Source organism: Argiope bruennichi, chromosome X2, assembly GCF_947563725.1.
Source record: "Argiope bruennichi chromosome X2, qqArgBrue1.1, whole genome shotgun sequence".
NCBI classification, from domain to species: domain Eukaryota; kingdom Metazoa; phylum Arthropoda; class Arachnida; order Araneae; family Araneidae; genus Argiope; species Argiope bruennichi.
This window is the reverse complement of record NC_079163.1, coordinates 776,616-799,111: the sequence shown is the minus strand read 5'-3', so window position 1 is coordinate 799,111 and position 22,496 is coordinate 776,616. Positions and strand designations below refer to the sequence as shown.

Here is a 22,496-nt window from a genome sequence, read left to right as displayed (position 1 = left end):
AATATTACAACTAGGCATATACTTTCAAATGTAAAAGTTTCATCTTGAGGCCACGGTGGCCTGCTAGTAAGGTTTCGGCTTCTGGACTGGAGAGTTCCCGGTTCGGGACCCGATTCCACCGAAGAATCGTCGTGTAAGTGGTTTGGTATACATTAAATCCTTGATTTAATGTGTGACAAATCATTGGGATCAAATGTCCTGCCGCTGATATTGTGGGAAAGTTTTGTAGAGAGGAGTTCCAGCTCCGGTGTCGTTATCGTCATCTGCTCACGGTCAAAATTGAGAGATACTTGAAAACACTTTGGATTCTGCAGGCGCTAATAGTAAGAAATTAAATTTTTATTTGTCTCCCTTACAATAAATACGTCTATTAGCAAATACTGTATATCTATTAAATAAATAATTCTCTTATATTTATTTATGTATACGCAAAGTTTCAAACTTCTATCTTAAAAGACTTGCGGACATACATTTATTTCTAAATTTGAAGGAATTTATCACAAATTTATATGGATATATTCATTTTAGAATTGAAAGTTATTGAATATAGAAGAAAAAAATATTGCATGTAAAATTTGCTAATCACAAACTTTTTGTTCCCTTTTATTGGTTGACAGCTACAACTTTGAATTTATGAAAAAGAGAAGAGAAACTTGAGAATCTACTAAAAGAAACTAAACTAAACTAAGAAGAGAAACTAAAGTATTTCAGAGAAGTGCTGCAGTTCCTAACTAGAAAATAAAATTCTTTGTTCGCATATATGTGCGTGCTTACTTAAAGAATAATGCAATTCAGTAATAAGAAACGTTTTGAAATACTGGTGATTTATGCTGTGTGCAACCGTAATGCTGAGCTTGTTGCAGAAGAATGCAAATGCTGTTTTCAAATTCTAGGCATCTTTCGGAGAAGTATATTTACATATTAGCACAGCGATAGGATCAGCGATTCAAACTACAGGGTGTTTACTGCTCTGAAAAGGAAAGGGGAGGGTGAAGCGATATACAAGAAATATGGAAATTAACATGCTGGCTTATTTTTTATGTTACCTTCATTCTAGTGTACGAACTATTATTCAAAACTTTATACTCCAAAAAGTATAGAGCAGAGAGTACTTCAACGTAATAACTGCAATACAGGGTGTTTACTGCTCTGAAAAGGAAAGGGGAGGGTGAAGCGATATACAAGAAATATGGAAATTAACATGCTGGCTTATTTTTTATGTTACCTTCATTCTAGTGTACGAACTATTATTCAAAACTTTATACTCCAAAAAGTATAGAGCAGAGAGTACTTCAACGTAATAACTGCAATTCATACAACATTCGTGAACTCCAAGTCCAGCTACAATTAGGTCATGATCGACGTCTAGAGATTTGCGGTTGGATTCTACTTCAAGTAGAATCAAATTCTTACTTCCTGAGAAATGTAATTTGGACATATTAATGCCGCTTTAGTCATAATGACGGCATCAATTAACAAGACGATCAATTTTGTTCCGTAAAAATCCATTCTTGATACAAGGGGTTCATTGTCAGTGAAACTTTGCAATTTGCAGAATATGTCTAGTTGCAATATTTCAGAAAATAAACGCTTATTTCCCCCTTTTGGGGACAATCTTTATAGCATAATGTCAGGAGTACAGGAATAACCACTGCCCCTAATAAGGTATCAGAAATCCTTGCTTTACGAAGGAAAAAACAGATTAGAGCATTAGTATCAGCTGAACATGGTGTTTTAGTTACTGTTTATTTATGAGCATGGACGGTATATTTACCAACAATAATTTTTTTCCATTAAAAAGAAGAAAACAACTATGCTCATCTTTGATGCACCATCAGTCAGCTTTGCTCAATATCTCCTTCTGGATGGATGAAGGTAAAGCTTTCTGAGTATTGGATTTGAAAGTTTAAGCTAAAAAAGTATCTAAGCAAACAGCTGGAAAAACAATTTTTATTCTAAAAGGCTTCGCCATGCGTCTGAAGAGTCTCGATTTGGTTAATAGGGTTGAAGAAAACTATGTTATTGTGCCCTGTTTGCAGCCACATTGTTCCCGCAGGATGAAGAAGAAGGAGCTTTCTTTTGAGAGACTATCATCAAAAGGTAATCGCAACATCATGACTCGCAACGCCTCTTGGAAGGGCTGTCACTAGGGATTGCAATACCGGTATACCGGGATACCGAATACCGGTATTTTGAACCATTTGTACAATTTTGTAATACCGGTATTCACAAGTTTAAATACCGGTTTTTCGGTATTTACTAGAAATTTTTAAAATTGTCTCCACTATATGTTCAGGGATCGCCAACATAGCAAAATAGTATACGTTTTTGTTTTTATGTCTCTCTAACGGGCGAAATGAATTAGCTAATTAATGGCTTAATTAATTGCTTAAATTTAAATTAGCGAAACATGGATTATCCCTGAAAGAAAATATTGTATCCATAACGACTGATGGAGTAACAGTTATGAAAAAAAGTTGGAAAGTTGATTGGTGCAAATCGGCAGTTGTGTCAGATATACCAAAAAAGTTGCAGTTGTCAATTATACCAAAAAAATAAAGAACAGAAGAATCCAAATACTGTGGATATAGAAACTTCGGATTCCAACTAAGAAAAGAATAAGTGTGAGAGTGATATTGACAATAAAGATAATGACAATGTAATTGTTGAAGAAGATATTGCTAATGAGGATGAAATATTAACCTATCAAGAATTGCTTCCTATAATTTTTAAAGTTCGATAAATTGTTAAGATATTTAAACGTTCCCCTATAAAAAAGGATATATTACTAAAATATATACTAACTGAAAATAAAACAGAATATATGTTAATATTAGATTCTAAAACAGGTTGGAACAGTTTACTCCTAATGATGGAACGATTTTTGAAACTGAGAAATCCAATCCAAAAAGCAATAATCGAATTAAACCAGCAAATCATTTTTTCAGATAGTGAATTCGACTTAATATCCAGAACTATATCAGCTCTACTTCCAATAAAACTGACTATTGAGGCATTATGTCTGAGAGATTCTAATTTATTAACAGCTAATGCAACAATAAATTTCATGTTGCAGTCACTGAAAGAACAGCACACATCACTATCTGAAGAATTATATATTATATTGAAAAATCGCACAGAAGAAAGGCATACCGAAATAGAAAATGTCTTATGGTATTTACATAATTATAATGATTTTAAAAATGAAAATGAAAAAGAAGAAAAGAAAATTACCAATTCAAATCTGATTAAGTTTAGAGTAAATGTTCTTAAAATTTTTACCCACAAACCTATCCACATTCAGAAGAATTTGGTTCAATTAACGAAGATTATGATGTCACTACTGTCGATAGTGAAAAGGAATTGTCTCTTGAACAAAAATTAGAATTAGCGATAAATAAAAAAAAATTCAACGAACCAAAATACAATACAGAAATCAGCTATATCCAAAACCATCCGACGAGAAATAAATTTATTTGAAGATGAGGGATTTAGAGGTAAATACTCGAAAAAAATATGTAGCGCATTGCTAACAGTACCACCAGCTAGCGTAGATGCCGAAAGAGCGTTTTCGACAGCTGGTCATTTTTACACAAAATTACTTTTCAGGCTTCATGACAGTACAATGGATGCATTATGTTTTTTTAAGATCACATTTCAAAAATTTGTAATAGTACCACAGACTGAATAGTGATATTTACAGTTTTTTGTGATTTAAATAAATAATATGTTCCTTTACTTTTTTGTGATTATATACTGTTATAATTTATAAGTTACAAATTATTTTTTGTGATATTTACACTCTCTAACAAAATTGGCAAATAAAACAAAGAAACACCTGTGTTTTCTTTCTTTTTCTAAAATTTCTAATACCGGTATTAAAACCGGTATCCCGGTATTAAGATTTAAAAAATACCGAATACCGGTATTGATATTTTGGTCCGGTATTGCAATCCCTAGCTGTCATTATACAGCAAATTGTCTAACAGTAAGTATGGTGCTGTTTCATAAAGAAACAAGGATATAAACTGCAGTCAGCAGTTCTACAAATAGAATTTTATTCACTCAATAGGGACATATTTTTCATAATCTCTTGGTTTCCCTTTCAATAACCACAGATAGTCATGTTCTTCCGAACTCAACCACCTTTCCAGAAGATATCATGTTCCCAGGAGCAAGAGAAGATAATCCAACCTAGAATCAGTCTGCAAAAAAGTTGACATCTAAATACTCTGCTCTAAAAAGAAAGAGAAAAGCTCTTGCTAAGTCTAGGCAACTTAACCAAGCCGAGATACTATCCTTCAGTGTTTGCTGTCTCATGTATAAGCAAGAAAATTGAAGTAAATCATGAAAAATAGATATTTTTCCTATAAAACTGAATTAGAATATCCCCTGAAGCAAACGAAAAAAGAGTGCATGAAAAAAAATTCTGTTAAGGAAAAGAAAATTGTTTTATGGTTGACTTAGAAAGAGAAAAGTTTAAAACAAAACAAGAAATTCTTATAAGGCGCCAATATAACCAACAATGGTACTAAAATAACAACCTGAACTCTTGACTGCTGATTCTTCCAATGAAGACGATATAAATACATCAGGCATTAATTGTTTATATTGTAAAGATGTATTTTTTTACTCAAGGAAAGAAGAAGTGTATATTTGTTACGGCCAAAGCCCGAAGTACGGCCATTTCGCGAACTGGCCAAGACGTTTGGCCAAAGTCCGAAATACTTGAATTAATATTGTATTTTCTACTTTGGCTGACCATTTCACGAAGTGGCCGGGAATCCTTGGCCAAAGCCCGATGTGATAATCTATACTTATAAATAAAGTTCAATGTGTGTGTGTGTGTGTGTGTGTGTGTGTGTGTGTGTGTGTGTGTTGGCGCTCTACAGTCCAAATCGTTTGACATACGGTTATCAAATTTGGCATATCCTTGGAGGTCGGAAATGTGCACCGTGGAGAGATTTTTTAAAATTTTTAATTAGAATTTTAATTAAAAACTAAGCGTAATTTCGGCGTTTTGTCGCTATAACCAGAAAATATTGCTGCACAAAATCAATTTTTGCATCAAATTAATTTGTATCAAATTAAATTGATTCATCATTGCATCAAATTAAATTGATTTCTGCATAAAATTAAATTGAATTTTTAAAGAAATATTTTAACCATAATTTTCAATAATATATTTCGCTCAAAATAAAAATAAAATTTAATCTGCATGAGCACGTAAAATTAAAAAAAAAAAGTTTTTATCAACGTATTGCCATCACATTGATAGATGTTTAAATTAAAAAAATAAATCAAATATTATTGCAAATTTAATAAATAAAATTGTAATTTTCGGCAGGTGTCTGTATAAAATGAAATCAATAATTAAATAAGATATTTTCTGAAAAGTAAAAGGAGGAAAAATTTTCTATGAACTTTGACAATACCTATATTATTAATTCAATAAAACAATTTAATTTAAGGCAAACATAGTTCAATATACTTATAATCATTTTAATCAGCTAATTTGGGGCATACATTTGCTAACAAAATGGTCTAAAGGAACAAAATTATTATATTTAATATAACTTTAGTCAATAAATACAACGATCAATCAGGAATTTTAAATTTTTATATAGGTTCTTTGCCCTTTGAATCATATTTAACAAAATATTTTTGAGACACCAATATTTTAAATAAAAATTGTTGAAATCCAACCAACTAAATCAATCACTAAAACTGACAGATTTATGAAATTTCAATATCACTCTTCTATAAAAACTGGCGATTTTAGACTACTTCACCAACTGTCTCAATGAAGATACGCTTATCTTCTGCCAGGCCTGTGATTATGAAAATGTTGATTGTTCTAAAATTGATGCATAAAAACTTCATAAATCGGTCAGATTCATCGCAGAAGATAGGGACGTTTATTTATTTATTTAAAAGTTGAAGAGTCAAGAGTATTTCGCAGAATATGATTCCTTGGGACTAAAAGACTGTGTAAAATTTAAAATTCGTAATTTTTTCATAAGTTCATTTATTGACTGAAATAAAATAAAATATTTTTATCTGCATCATTTCAATTTTTTGAAAGTAAAAAATTAATTTTACGATGAATCAGAGAAATTTTTATTGAATTATACTTTAATATATTATATAAATTATTCTGCAGTGCACATATAATTTCACTGCCAAACGACTCTGATTTCAATTTTCATATTTAAAAAAAGACATGGTTAGCTTCAATATAAAAAGCTTTTATATTGATTGCAGTTCAACATTTCTACTTTAATTTAAAGTAGAAATTTTATGGATACTGACAGAACATTAGAGAAAGTAGTACAATGAACAGAATTGTTTAAGACCTACATAAAAGTATGACTGAATCATATAACTACCAAAATATGAATATCAAAACTATTTTGCAGAAAGCTACTAAGTGAACATTTTACATTAATTGAAAATTGTAGCGATCATTAATACTGGCGAACCGGCTGGTCGCCAAAGGCGGCAAGTCGTAAATAATTACAATAACATTTATGTATAAAATATAAATAAGGTCATGTTGTAAGTGAAATTCGACAGATAGCGCCAACAAAGAAATGTCTTTAAATGATATTAATAACAAAACTATATTTCCTTCATATTTGTTTTAATTTGCCCTTATATTTGCTATTTGTCTTTGCAAAAAATTTCATATTTTTGAAGCAATATTTCGGGAGACAATGGATCTGGGATCTTTAACATTAGGTCCATGGCGCAGAAAAAGACTAAAGATCACCCTTAAAGGTAACTGAAAACTGAGTACTCAATTTGTCTTTGTATTCATACACGATACGCAACGCCTTTGCTCAAGATATAATTCGTTCATTTTAATGGGCACAAATCTAATCTTCGCGCTATCACGTTGTTGCAGCATATACGTTCACTGAATAATTTCTATTAAGGCTTTAATATGCGAACAAAATAACACGAGATCATATTTTTATATATTACAAGCTTATTTTTAACTCAGAAGTGTCACTTATATTTGAACTCGTTTCTGAAACAATTGTGTTTCAAAAAAAAAAAAAAAGTACAGCACACAGAAGTACTCATATTTAAATACTTCATTTCTAACAATGTGTAAAACAATCTGCTCTTGATTCCTTTCTTCCTACTTTGGCCGATCGTCCCAAGCCACTTCGCGAATTGGCTGGCCAAAGCCCGAAATCAAGAAAAGATCGGACATTGGCCGGTAAGTTTACTGCAACGTTGGCCAGTTCGCGAACTGGCCGATTTCGGGGTTTGGCCGTAACATATTCAATATGGAAAGTGGTTGAGTTCACGAAAGCTGTAGTAGACTGAAGGAAGAAGCCAAATATACCCTCCCTGAAGGAAGTACGTCCCGTCATCGATGGGAGGAGTCAGATCTCCCACCTATTTGTGTACCCACCAGGGTAGCTAGATCCAACCACCATGACGGAAGCATCTCATCCTCATTTCGAGGTGACTCCCGGGGGGTTAAAACACAAGGTAAGCAAGATAAATCAGGAACTAAAGCTATTTTATTAACTGCGCACTTGACTGACTGTTATTAGATATACTTACTTAGATACACAAAAGCATATAAATGTGTGACTGGGATCATAACTCATTATAAATATTATTGCATCTTCCCTTTTAAAAATTTATTGAATAATTCATTTTTAATGAATAATGAATTCCGGTGGGTGACCCACACGTCCAGAATGGGTTGTTACAGGATCAGGGGCTAAAGCACTTTAATTGGAATTTATTGCATCACTGGAAGGACAAGGATCACTAAAAGAGTTAGATTGTTCTGAAGGAGTCTTAGCAGGATTCTGAGTAGAACAGTCTGTGGCATTACGAAAAACACATTCACAATCAGGGGCAATATCAGCTTTGGTACAGTGGATAACTTTTGAATTTCGTCTTAAAATATTCCCATCAGGTATAATGACATAATAATAGCGGGGAGTATTTGAAGCAGACAAAACGATACCAGGAATCCTGTTTCGGTTAGCTGTTTTTAGTTTAACTGCATAACCTTTTACAAATATTGGAGAATTGTTGAAGATATCTTGGAATTCGCATATTGTTTTCCTTATTTTTCGTAGAGAACACGATGATAACATTCTAGAAACACTTTGAGATGGATATAAGGGAATTAAGGCACGAGTAGGGTGTCTGAAAAGTCGTTGAGCAGGAGAAGGTAATTCTTTACTTGGAGTATTTTGCCAATTGAGGAGAGCCAATCTGTTATCAATTCTTTCGAATTTGCATCATTTTAAAATTAATTCGGCTATTTGTACATAACGCTCAGCTAATCTGTTCGATTTAGGAGAATGGAGGCTTGAAGTTTGACGCTTCTACTCGTGTCCAAAATTATGAAACGCTTCGGATCTATACTGAGGACCATTATCCAATTCCAAGATATTTGGTATTTCGAGGATGTTTGAGCCGTTTAAAGTCAAAATTTCCAGAATAGCTATCAACTAATAAACAATAGCTACTACCAGCAAATTCAAACAAATCCGTAGTGACTGTTTGCCATGGGAAACAAGACACTGGTTTCATCAATAAAGGATATGTATTGGGAGAAATGGAAGTTTATTGACACACTGAACAGTGTTGAATAAAATCTGTTATGTATTTAGATATTCCATGCCAAAAATGATTTCTCGAGCTCGATATAAAGAAAGATTAATTCCATGTTCTTGATGAATTAATTTCAGATAATTGTTTTGTAGGGCTATAGGTACTATCACGCATTCTGATTTGAATAGAAGATTATCATGCACTGATAATTCCTCTCTATAATTCCAATAATTTCAAAGATGATAAAGAACTTCTTGAATAGAATGCTGCAGTCATTCATAATTAATAACGTCAATTGCTGCAATTTTGTATCCTCATTGCTTGCAGACAAAAGCTCAGGATAGGTTGTCAATGGAGGTGGTAGATCTAAAATGATTTCAAAAGTGTTTAATTCTTCACTGGATATTTGTAAGGATTCCATTTTGCAATTACGGCTTAAGGCATCGGATATTAGAATATCTGAATCACGTTTATACACTATTTATGGAGAATACATTAGTGTAATAAACAGCAGACGTTGTAAACGGGATGGTTCTAATTATAAGGGCTTTTTGGCAATCGATTCTAAAGGCGTCAGATCGATTTCAATTATCATTCATTTGCCATAAATATAATCAAGAAACTTTTTGCATCCGTGGCGAATAGAAAATTCGTCGTTTTCAATTTGCGGATAACGTTGTTACGCCCGGGGTCAAAGCTTTAGTAGAATATGCAGTTGGTCTACATTTGTGAAGCAGATCAGCTCCTAGAGCATGAAAACTAGTGTCCACTGAAACTACCACCCGTTTATTTACGTTATAGTTAACCAATTTTAGAGTATTTTGTAAAGCTTCCTTTAATTTCCCAAAGGCGCTTTCTTGATCAGTTGACCATTCCCAAATCACGTTCTTTTGAAGAAGTTTTCATAGAGGCAGTTGAATGAAAATTCAAATGTTGATATTGTTGAATAAGGAGGAATAAATTTGGAGACATAATTTACCATGCCTATAAATCTTTGTAATTCGGCAACACAGGTAGGTGTCTTAAAATTTTCAACGGCATTAATTTTTAATGGATCTATTTCAATACTTTCGAAGAAAACACATGTAATAAAAACAATTTTATCTTTACCAAAAGCACATTTTTCTTTGTTAAGGTGTTCACCGTTCTCACGTAGCCTTTGAATAACACTTTCAGTTAACTCACGTAGCTTTTGAATAACACTTTCAGTTAACTTTTGTAATTCATCTTTAGTATTGGCCCGAATAAAGATATCATCGATAGAACATTCTACATTTTTGAAACCCTTCAAAACTAATTGCATTATTTGCTAAAATATTTCTAGCGCAGATGTTAAGCCAATAGGGCGTCTCTGAAAGATGTAACGACCCCAATGTGTATTCACAGTCAGAAATTCAGGACGCTCTTTTGGAAACACAAATTTGCTACAACCCTCGTTTAGCATCAAGTAAAGTAAATTATTTAAGTGTTCCTACATGTGTTCCCTAGAGAAATAATTGGTTTCAATATGGTTCATTAGATGTACATCTAGAGCATGTTTCCTTCGCATGGCAAGCTGGTCTGCATTTAACAAATCGGTGGCAGTTATAACATCGAATTTGGTTTGGAATATATGAATGAACTTTACATCTAATGTAACTTGCTTTGACACATTCTGTCAATTTTTTTGAGTTAGACGTTACAGTAATATGCTTAGTTCCTTTAAATTGTAAGTATTTTTAATGTTAATTCACCTGATAGCAATAATTCCTTGAGGCGACAATCCTCAAAGGATTTCCGTTTCTGAGGTGTATAACAATTGAAGTTCAGATATTAGACCACCTTTACTGTTTAAAGTTCGATTGAGGGTTATTGAAACAAGATGAATTAGGAAATGTTTTGCTAATAAGAAGCATTTTGTTTGAACAGCAGAAGATTTCCAGATCTGAGGTTTTTTATTGATTTTGGGCATCAAACAATTTCCAATATTGCCTTTTCAATGGCAAATGGAGAAAGTTTTGAAAGCTGTTCACTTACTTGCTAAAGAGATAATAAGAAAGCGTACTGTCTGTGATGTCTTGCAAATGTCGGTGATAAGTGAATCCATGGAAATTAGATTGGAATTCAGATCCCGACAACACCACTCCCCTTGGAAAGCAATTGCCGGCTCTGAAAATATTCCAGCCTCGGTATTCACCCTCGTGTTCACCCTATTCACTAATGACCACTTCCAGGAGCTTTGACCACCTTTAACGCCAAGCCCCAGAAGCTGAAGTAGCTCCCTCGCTTGGCAGCGAGGATAGAAATGAAAAGAAGATAGCAGAAAGCGTAGAGGAGGGTAAGCTTAAAGGTGTAAAGATCCCTAGGAACCTTGGGATTGAGACGTCTGTACTCAATTACAGTAGATGAGTCCCTGAGAAGTTATCATACTGTGTTTTTGTCTTCCATCCATGGAATTGGGTAAGAGTATCATTTGAAAATAGCTGAATTTCACGAAAATCATTTAGCAGTATTCTATGCATACGCAATCCTAAGAGAAGAAGATAGAATGAGCAATCTTTTATGTCATTCCATTTTTTTTTTAAAGTGTGGTATTCATAGAATGAAATAGGATAGAAATAAAACCATGATAATCTGGTTCTCCAGCTGGACAAAAATCTTTAGCATACAGTGATGTCTTGAAGGCTCCGATACACAATCGGATAGCTTGATGGTAGACACAGTTCAGACGTTTTAAATAGGATCATATAGTACAGCCATATCAACATATCCGTAATCATCACAGATCGAACAGTATTGCGGTAGACCCTTAAAAAGTATGCATAATCAATACTTCAATAAGTTTTAGATAAAATTCTCAAAATTTCTAATAACCTCAAGCATTTCCTCTGAAATCTGGTAATGTGCGGAAAGAAAGTAATTCTTTTGTCAAGTATAATGTCTAGAAACTTCCGCGAATCTTGAATACGGATAATATCGCCGCTCAAGAACAATTCAGAATCTGAATAAAGGGGATTTTCAAAAATGTGTAATACGTTTCTGAGTAGAGAAAGTAAAGCCGTTATTTAAGAAATCTCTGTTATGTTATGTTAATTATTGTCTGAAGTTGCCTTCATATGTACCGCGTCGTGTATCACAAGCAAGCAAGCAAGCAAAAAAAAAAAATCTTTATATAGTATGTTATTGACAATGATTTGGTATCAGAAATGTAATATAATTAACATGTTAAATGAAGAGTGTCATACTTAGATATAGCCTTGCAGAATACCTTTTTCCTTGCAAAAAAAAAAAAAAAAAAAGACATCGGAATAGGAATTCCCGAAGCTTACTCTAAAGCCCTACATGTACTACTAGCTGAATGGTTCGGAGCCTACTAGTGAACCATTTGATAAAATTATTTTTACGGCAAACCCAATGTGAGGAATGGAAACGAGACAAACACAATGCGAACCATTAATTATACTTCAACATTTGCCCATAAAAGGGGAGGAACCTCTTGGAAGCTTTTGTTCTAAAGATCGTTTCCGTTTTTACCTAAAATGAAAGATGAGTGACTGCCGAATTCAGAGAATTGAATTCACATTCGGAATCGTAAATTTGAATTTGATATTAACTTGTTGACTTTAACATGGTAATATTTATATGCTCTTATTTCTTGAATAGTAGGTGCTCACTGAGAAAGGGTTTTTCAAAACTTTAAACCGATTTTGAATTAAAAATTCACCAATATTTAAAAATTTTTCCTCAATAATTTTGTAGAATATTAATGAGAAAATTAATTTTTACAACTCTTTAAAATTATAATTTTTTTAATGATAACTAATTTTATTTCTGCACAACATTTTTTTATAAAAATAGACTAATTAAGCTTTAAATATTATCATTCAAAATGTTTCAGGCCAGAGATTCAAATCCACTTTATTTTATTTATTTGTTTTTACTAATTGTTACATTGTTCATTCACAGATATTTAGTTCCAAACACTTAATATTAAAGTGCTTTATTTTGAAAATAGGCTTGGGAATGATATAATTCCTTTTAGTATAAAATGAAAACTTCATTAAATTCACATTTTTCAGTTTTATCAAACAACAGAGATGCATTTCGAATTCATAACAAAAAATTTCAATAATAGGTATAAATTAATTGTATAAAACTAATATTTTAAAAAAATTATAATTAATAATAAAATTCTAAAATTGTATTAAAATTAATTAGTAATTAATTTTAGTATAATAATACAATTAGGTAGTCATTTATTATATATATTTTTTTAATTTAACTTTTCCTGTTCCTATGGTACTTTTAACATTGTTTTCCCACATCGGCTAGAAACCAGCAAGCATAATATGTTCTATCTGCAATGGACAGCTGAGATCTTAATTTCATCAGTTGTTTCTGTCCAGGTATTTTGTTTTATTTTGTAATGATCTCATTGCTTTCGGGCTCAAAATAAAGAATTTGTTTTGTAAATTTCGATAGCTTTAAATAACGATAAGCTTTAATAAATTAAATAATAAGTTTATTCGGACAATTCCATGCTAGAATAAAAACTGTGGGAAAAAATCAACAGCCTATTCTTTGGGTTGTAAACTTAACTTTTCAGGTTCTTTCCAAGTTCGTAAAAAGCGCCACAAAGGTCAGATTTGAATTGCGAATCCGTTTGCATTCTCCAAAAACCAGATAGGATTTGGTTCGTCAGGCCTAAAAACCTCATAGACGCTTGCGAATAGCTCTTTACAAGCAGCTCATTACCATTCGGATCGCAGCTTTGTACAGGCTTTAAAAAGATATACACTGCAAAAAATTTTCAATAAAAATGTCCTTTAAAATTGATAAGATTTTGGTGATCCAATGATCCAATATCCCCTTGTTCGTTCATGGACCTTTTCAACATCAAAAAATATTGAGGCCAGATGATTCTTTCTCAAAAGATGACTTTAACATCTATTTCTAAGGTGAGAAGATAACAAATTGCCAAACGGCTTTTTCGGAACCAATACTGAAACGAAGAAATAAATTCATCTTCTCCAATTTAGGAAAAAGGATTGCGTTTACTATTTTTTCACAAACCTTACACAACGCCTTCTAAGAGCATTCCAGGCTTTTCTGAGTTTTTTATTTGTATTTTTACGGTGATGATTTCACCGTAGTTCCTTTTGTCTCGATGTTCCTGATTCTGATTTTGGAACAGTAGCATCTACAATCGAAATAATGGTGTTAGAATTCCAACTCTCTATCATATTTCTTGCAATCAAAACTTCATTAGATAAAAATTTATATGTTCCCCATTATAAAGCAGGCACAATAAATAGAATTAAAGAATTTTTCAATCTGCCGCTTACGAGAATTAGCATTTTTATTAACCCTATAAGTGTTGTGGCCGTTAAAATCGACAATTATAATGAAAGGGCCTCACAGTTACCCCCTAACGTATCGAGACCCCATTGATTTACAGCAGCTCTGAGCATTAAGGAAAGATAGCATATTGTCATCAAAGAAGCAGCAACAGCCTGTAAATTTATATGTAAAGGGATTAGGGATTAGTTATCATAGGAGACGAAGACAAAAACATCTCCAGAAGTTCGACCTGATTCGTTATTCTTCAGGGTGATTGTATCGTCTTATTTTGATCAGAAGATTTCAAATATAAATTTATCGCAGAGCTATGAAGATAGGGTGGATTACTTATTTATTGTTACAGACTTACTATTTCTTTGATATGAATATATTTGTTACTGAAACGCGGCAACCCCAGAAAACCAGAATCAGCTCTGTCTTGATTTTTTTTCTCTTTTCTTCCATCTGTGTTATCTTTGATACCACCAGATTGATATGATTCTATTTCGGTGAATTCATAAGACATGCATTTTCTTAAGAAATTTGCAACAACAGAATGATTGAAAGTCTTTTCATTTTGTTTCTATACTTTTCCCTATCCTGCTTTGAACCACTAAATTCTGGATGAGGAGACTTTTCGATTTATTACTTCAATTACTTTTGGGTGATTTATCAGTTGTAAAATTATTGGAACATCAGAGTATTGGTAATGTTGCAATTTCTTGATTAAATATTGAATTGAAGGTCGTTAAATTATAGTAGAATCAATTTGGGAGCTGCTGGATCTCTAATGAGTTTACAGTTCACTAGAACAGGATCCGTGAACTTTTGGATTTCTATCAGTTTCCACACTTACTTAAGTATATATATATATATATATATATATATATATATATATATATATATATATATATATATATTTGTGGTTATGATTTCGTTTTCCAATGTCAATATCAGACAAGATTTAGAGAAAGCAACAGGAGGGACAGTATCTGATGTGAAATTATTACATCACAGCTTTATTTAGTATATTTCCCACACATGAAGGTTGTGTCACAAATACCTGTTGGGAATGTCCATATAAAACACTTGAGGGTGTTACGAATATTGGATAGCATTTACTTTTTTGATATTTTCCACTTTGATAGGTTAGGTAGAACTGGTGTTCAGAAGGAGATAATAATACTTTTCTTTGGTATAAGCTGGGCGTCACGTCTCGCATTAACACGGTTTGCAGCAGAGATATGTACGTCTGAAAACTCATCTTGGAACTATACATCAGATAATTTAAATAAGATAAGCTCAGAGGTCACTGCATGGGTACCTTCAGAGTTTTACATAAAACTGTTTGAATCGTTAAATTCCCGAGTTTCGTTACTTTACTAACTACTAGAGTTTGTTTCTGAATAGTCTGCAGTAAAAAAATCATCAAAAAGTAGATTTTAATATTGAATATTCCAGTAAATATTGAAATGACGATCCCACTTAGAAAAGAGAGACTGTATGAAAGGTATTTTGTTTAGCTATAATTAAAAAACGAGTGTTCGTTACGCTTAAGAGATGTTAGATTCTAAACTCATATGGTATGTATAAAAATTCGGGTGTTCAATGGCACAGCCAATAATAAAGCCCAACAAAGGACAATAGCCACCAGATCTTGATCTTACCAGCATCGATACCTATCATGGGTAATAACTATTGTAATTTATATGCAAAGAATATAAGAGTTAGCCTTGGGAAGAAGACGGCACAAAATGCATAGGACAGGGTAAATTTAAAGGGGATGATTTAAGGGGAAAACTAATTCCTTGAATACCTTGGTGTTTGACAACAAAAGTCATCAAAAGGAGGTGTGATCTGAGAGCATTAAATTTTATCACCAGGTTACCGATTAATAATTCCTAACATTTCTTGAAAAAAAGCAATTGTACCTTGGGGGAAAGGTAATAAATAATTTGAATAAAGTATGCTGCATAGCATTCTATACATTTTGCCCATCTGTTCTTCAAATAATGAATTCCTTCTTAGAAAAATTGTTCACATTTTGAGGTGATCCAGTCAGCAAGCCCTTTTTCGGCATCTTCTTTCTTGTGAAGTGTTTGTAGAAAAGTATGTGAGACGTCAATGAAAACAAGTGGTAGCTGGAAGAGGCCAAGTCTAGTATGACGTGTGGCGCAAGATTTCCCAGACATGTGCAGAAATGGTGTCTCTGACATCTTCGCTGTTCGATTAGATTGTCTTGCTGCAAAATCAATTTTTTTGTCTTGATGCTCAACCTGAACGATTTTCGATCAACGCATGGTTCAAATTGATCAGTTGTTGAAGATAACGATCGGCATTCCTTGTTTCATCTAATTTTAGAAACTCGTGATCTTTTCTGATCCCACCAAATGCAAAATCGTGGAATCACCATTTTTGAAACGTCTAAACCAAAGCATTCTCATGGCTTGCGTTAGGCAATTATTTCCACAAAAACATGATGATTTGCACTCATGTTTTCTTTTGAAGAAGCAAGAAAGGCAGTATGTGCCGCTCGTGCTTTTTATTTTGTTTTAATTTTTTTGTTTTTTGTTAGACATGTTAACCACACAAACACAATATCACACTAACTCGAAATTGGTTACACATCAACAGTGTTTTAACCTGTACTATCCTAGAAACAAACTAGCATAATTATTGAGACTGGAAACGAACCCTTGCTTCTAGTGACATTAGCCGATGAGATTAAGAATTATTAACATGCACGTATAGTAAACGTGTACGAGTATACATATTATTAATACTTTTTATTCTGTTCTGCAGTTTCTAAGGTTAAAGCAGCGACTTCTTTATTACGAATTTTAATATTAATTCAGAGCTTGGTTATTGTTAAAATTGCATGCAATTTCGCAATTCCAGAAAATAAGAATATTTATTTCTGCATATTCACTGGGATTCATGTCAATTCGATTTGAACAATCAATGAAACAATAATCGAGAATAGATCACTCTGAATTCGTAGTAATATGATCAGGAAAGTAATACGGTAAGAGGGTAAAATGGCCACTGCGCGGTTTCTTTATTTTTAACTTTTATTACTAAAAACGGGACTACTATCTTGAAATAAAAATTAAAGAAGATTTTATAAAAGAGTGCCGAGCTGAGTTCGTCCAATAATTCTTTCCTGTGGAACTAGAAACTTGCGTTAGCTTGCATTTCTGAGTAGTCTTTCTTATTTTGATCTCGTAAATCTACCCTTTTTCGTGTAATTACTGTAATGTACTATTGGATCTGGCAGGAATTTTAATGTTCTTAGTAATATGAGATAAATTTTCTCAAAACAGTTATGATTCTTACATAAATCAGAAAAGATTTTTAAAATCTGATTTTAGAAAAATAAGGATATTTCTGGGTATAGTACTTGCATGCTGTTATTACTTCCAAATGTCAGAGCATTTTGTTTAAATGATTCTGCTCTGTTTCTGTTCTTGACAATGATTTCAAATTTTTTGTTGGTTTGAATTTTGACAGCATTTAGGTTCTTTTGGGGGGGGCGGGGGGCGGAGGGGATTATTTTCTTTTAGATTCGGATATTTCAAACATAAATAAATAAAATCACTTCATGGAAATAATGAATTTTATGTCTTTTCTACATTGATTTTTCTACTTAATTGTCATAAAACAGTAAAAATGGATTCACTGAGATAATTGGAGAAGTAGCCTAATTACTTCACTACAGCTTTAAAAGAAGTATTCTGCGCAATTTTACTTTTGAAAGTGAAAAGAAAAATTATTTTAAAACTTACAGAAAATAGCACTGACAATCATGTGTTCCTTTTTCCACATTATCACAATTTTAGCTGAGATAATAGTGCCCATATTACTTCAAAAAAAATATGTATTTTTTCTAGAAAAAAGATTTCTCAAAACATTGAATTAATATTTAAAGAAATCTTCTATTAAAATGCAGCATATAATTTTGCTTTCTGGGCTTTGCAAACAGAAAATAACATTTTTCTAATGGTACATTCCCCTTCAATAAATAAGTTACCTGGTTGATGTCAACCTTAAAACTATCTGTAATTTAATTACACAATTTGCGGACTAGTTCCATCATAATGTTATATTTTACAGTATTAAAAGGTAAGGAGTAGGGATATTCTTGCTAAATATTACCTAACGTTAAAAGGGTATCAAAATGGTAGAAACTCCAATAGTTTCCTCAGCCGTCTGACAAACTAATAAAAGAGGCATTTCCGTTTCTTGATTCATATGAAAACTGGTGATTAGAGATGCATCCGTCTTGCACCAAATGTAAGAATCCCCCCCCCATCTTGCCTTAGTACATGTAACTCAAAACTTCCCAAGAACAGAGCTACCTCTTTCCTCAGCAAACGTTTTAGACGGAAGTAAGTCATTTTATAAGGGTATATTTCAAATTTGCACTAGGAATAGGCTTCAAATCTTGTTTTTATAAATTTACATAATACTAATTACACAAATAAATATATCACCTTGTCTTTATTTTCTTTATTACCTTATCTTTCTTTGTTCACTTCATATATTATAGATATAGTGCTAACCTATTTGTGTGTAATGAAAATTACTATTATACTGCATCGCATTTATAAAACATTTCGATTTAATATTATAAAAAAAATCCTATCATTTTCAACACTGATTATTTGCGTGCTTTAAGTTCAAAAGTTATTGGTAAAATAGTGCATAGGAAAATAATCCAATTCGAAAGACTAGATTTTAAATAAGATTTAAAAATACTGAAAAAAATGCGTTTATATTTAATGAACAATGAATTCATACACAAAATTTAAACACATGTTAAGCGATGAAGAATACTTCTGAAATCGAATTCAATCTTAAAGTAGGCTATGTGAAATATATTTAATGTTTATAATTCTCCGATTAGAGTTGAACTTTCAATTCTTTTTGATGATGCAACATTGAAACTTGATTTTTGATACTTTTATTTTGAGTTTCTTTATTATTTTCGGCTTAATTAATCATTTATCTACAAAATAATTATAGTATCTCGATTATTCGACTGTGAAGTAACGATTAATGATTTACTGGAATATTAATGCAAATAAGCTATGCCTTTCAGATGTCAATTTTCATTTTATATTAACTATGTCAATTCTCTCATGATAGCAAAAGCATTTCTTGATATTCTTTTAATAGATATAGTAGGAGTAGATGTTTAAGTTCCACTTTTAGGTATCTAGAGAAAAAGCAGCACATAAGTTAAAAAAACCGCTTAATAATGTTTTTTTTTTCTTTTCTTTTACGCTATCGTATTAAAGAGAATGGGGCAATCTTTTGTTCAGTTAAGTGGCATCGACAGGAGGATTGAGATTAAAAATGTATTGATGCTCCTGGCGCAATATTTGAAGGGTGGCAAAATACAGGATAGTTATAATTAAACTTCCGCTATAAATAGTATCCTACAACGCTAACGGATGAATGGATTGTAGCGAAATTTGGTATATAGACTAGAGAATATAGACTTTGGTATATAGACACGAGATGCGCTCACGGAATTTCGAAAATATTTTTTAGTTCCAAAATGTCTACCAGAGGGCGTCTTTTATGGAAAAACTTTAACACAATAAACGACCAAAAAGGTATACAGAAAAAATATTAACAATCCAGAACAAGAATTATGACTAATAAAATGTAAAAATCGGGAAAAGATGTGAGTTATAAGAAAAAAAATGTCGAGATTTGCATATTGCGAAGAAGAAGAAGCTTTATGGTAAACAGGATAGGGTAAGAAACGTTTGCAGTTGTTCTCATGTTTTATGTCGATGTTTCCGGTTGTAATGATGACGGTATCTTGTTGCGACGTTGGAATGTCGCTTCATGTGCGAAACATCACAACTGATCAGTTACGATCTGCTGTTGAACACACTGTCCACCGACTTGAAATTTTGCAGGTGAATGAGGGTGGTCACATGGAGCAGCTTTCCCTACATCAACCTGGGCGCGATTGACAACTACTCCTCTTGGGCAATTTCGTCCTAATCTGTTCTTGTTTCTGAAAACTAAAATGTTTTTTTAACTCAAACAACGTACTGTTATTTTTTCCTTACCTTCAGTTAATGTGGTTCGATGACAAGGGGATCAGATACTAATTAATAAATGTTAATATAGTTCCTCTATTCCATTTTGATCGTTTATTGTGTTAAAATTAATATTTTTCCGGAAAAGACGCCCTCTGCTGGACATTCTGTAACTATTATTTTTTCGAAATATCGTGAGCGAATCTCGTATATAGTATGTATACCAAATTTCGTTGCTATCCATTCACCCATTTGTGTCGTATAATGCTATTTATAGGGGAAGTTTAATTATAACCATATTGTATTTTTGTATACAACTAGCATAAGCATGCTGTATTATACTCATATCAAATATGAAAAAAAATATCAGAAATATTCGCTACTGATTGCAAAACAATTCATTTTTTTTTCTTCATGCAAAATTTAGAAAATTCAGATGGGCTATATTTTATTTTAAGCGATGATATGAACAGTGACATAAAATCTTCTTGTAATTTAATGATTAATTTTAGATTAATCAAGCACTTTACTTTTCTGCAGCATTTTGCGGAAGCAATGACAATTAATATTTTGGTTCCTGTTCCATAAAATCTTCAATTTTGCATTTCGTACTAATCAAACTTAACCTAAATATTTATTAGAACTATTTAAAATACCGTGGCAGTATTACATCACAGAGATTTTGATATATTAAATTATTGGTAAATATTAAATATTACCCAATGGAATGCAATAAATGGTGTATTGAAATGGAGATAATAATTTTTTTAATAAAATTAGCTTTTTCTACTTTTGTTTAGACAGTAAGACTTGTCCTTGAATAGATATAAGGCATGAGCTTTGCTCTTTTCCCATCAATCCCCCAATTCACAGTGAATCGATTTAAACCAATCTCGGTCTGTTAGGAGCTCCACATTTGCTTCCTGAACTCTTCTGCGATAATTTCTTAATACTGAAACTCTTAACGGTTATCAAATACCTTGCCTGAACTTTATACATCTCGATATACTATCTGAGAGACATTTCTCCTATCCCAAAAAAATCCACGCATTAAACAATATTTTGTGGAATGCTCGGGTTGAAAGAGACGACCGATTCAAAAAGGCTGGTTACCGATATGATTTTCCCTACCTTGTTACACCTTCAGATTCTTCCTAATTAATCTGAATGAGAATCCAGCTATTATGAAGCACTTGCGAAATTTCACAGTTATATAGAAATATTTTGTGATAAGAGAGAAAAATAAATTCATTTATATACTGTAATTGCTAACTACTATGATTTAATTGCTAACTTTCCAAATTCCATAAATTCTTGGTATGTGCCTCCGTGTGTTTCTAAATCAATACTGGTTGTTATAATGATTGTTATTCGTTTTATTATATTTGCACATTAATATTTCTATTTACTTTTTACCAGTGTATTTATAGTACTTATCAAATACACTGAGAAAATTGGAATGTTTTTAAATAGAGTAACATATTTTTTTCCAGATGTCTAAAGATGTTATTCGGGTTGTGAAGTCTCATAGCGCTGGTCCGAATTCTGATGAGCTGAGTGTGAACTGCGGGGAACGGCTCCATTTAATAGAGACAGAAGAAAAGAGGCCAATGTGGTCTTTGGTTCGGAGAATATCAGATGATGCGCAAGGCTGGGTTCCTTCTGTATGCCTGAGATCACCCTCTGTCTCTTCAATTTCTTCACCAGAAATTGGCAAAAGTAGAACAGCAGGTAGAGTTTATTCTGATTGATTGAAAATATAAGATTTGATGTGATATTTCATCTCCTGACAGGCATTTATCTCAATTATCCGAATTTCCAGGAAGAAAAAACTGAATTTTTCGCAACCAATTAGAAATATCATGGATTTTTTTCTCTTAAATATCGGTGTATCATCTATGGCCACATGTAAATATGATGTAGGAAAAATTCGATAAATTCGTAATTAATTATTAAAAAATCAGTTGTTTTTGCCTTTCTCTTCAAAAGTTGAATAATTGAGGTAGATTGTTTTGCTGGTTAAGTGAAAATAAGTGAATTCACAAAGATTAAAACTGAATTTTTACTGTTATATAGTATGTCCCCCAAAAGTGGAATAAACGTTTATTTTTTTAAATATATCACCCAGAAATTTTTTAAATATATTTTTAAATATATACCCTACAATGAACCAGTAAAATGATCGCTGAATGACGACCTCTATGTTGCGAATAACGCTACCAACTTTAACAAAGGAATATAAATATTTATATCGATGTTATTTAAAGATCATAATTGTCATTGTTACGGTCTTCCGAGATCTTGATCCATAAACAGGTAAATAAAGTCTAACTTTCATGATTACTTATTGACACCTTCTTCAGATGGTTCTATTGCAGAATCCATTAAGTGTTGTTTTAAGCGCTTTTGCTTTACTTCAAATGTGTCATGTTTGTTAGAATGGAGTTATGGAATTTTGTATTCAATTTTTCACTCATTTCTTGATGTGCACTTTATGATCAAAAGTATCGTGACACAATGGCATAC

General features: G+C 32.3%; 1 protein-coding gene across 7 annotated transcripts in view; it reads left to right on the top strand.

The window, feature by feature from the left end:
• The window catches only part of LOC129960009 (rho guanine nucleotide exchange factor 25-like), a 575,803-nt gene that overhangs the window by 157,522 nt on the left and 395,785 nt on the right, over positions 1 to 22,496 (top strand). For all 7 annotated transcript variants that reach the window (XR_008783500.1, XM_056073001.1, XM_056073000.1 and 4 more), the window contains one exon: positions 21,464 to 21,701. Coding sequence is in view for 6 of the 7 variants with exons in the window: in XM_056073001.1 (XP_055928976.1) it covers positions 21,464 to 21,701 (238 nt within the window). In the remaining variant the exon portion in view is untranslated. The remainder of the gene's footprint in view (positions 1 to 21,463; positions 21,702 to 22,496) is intronic.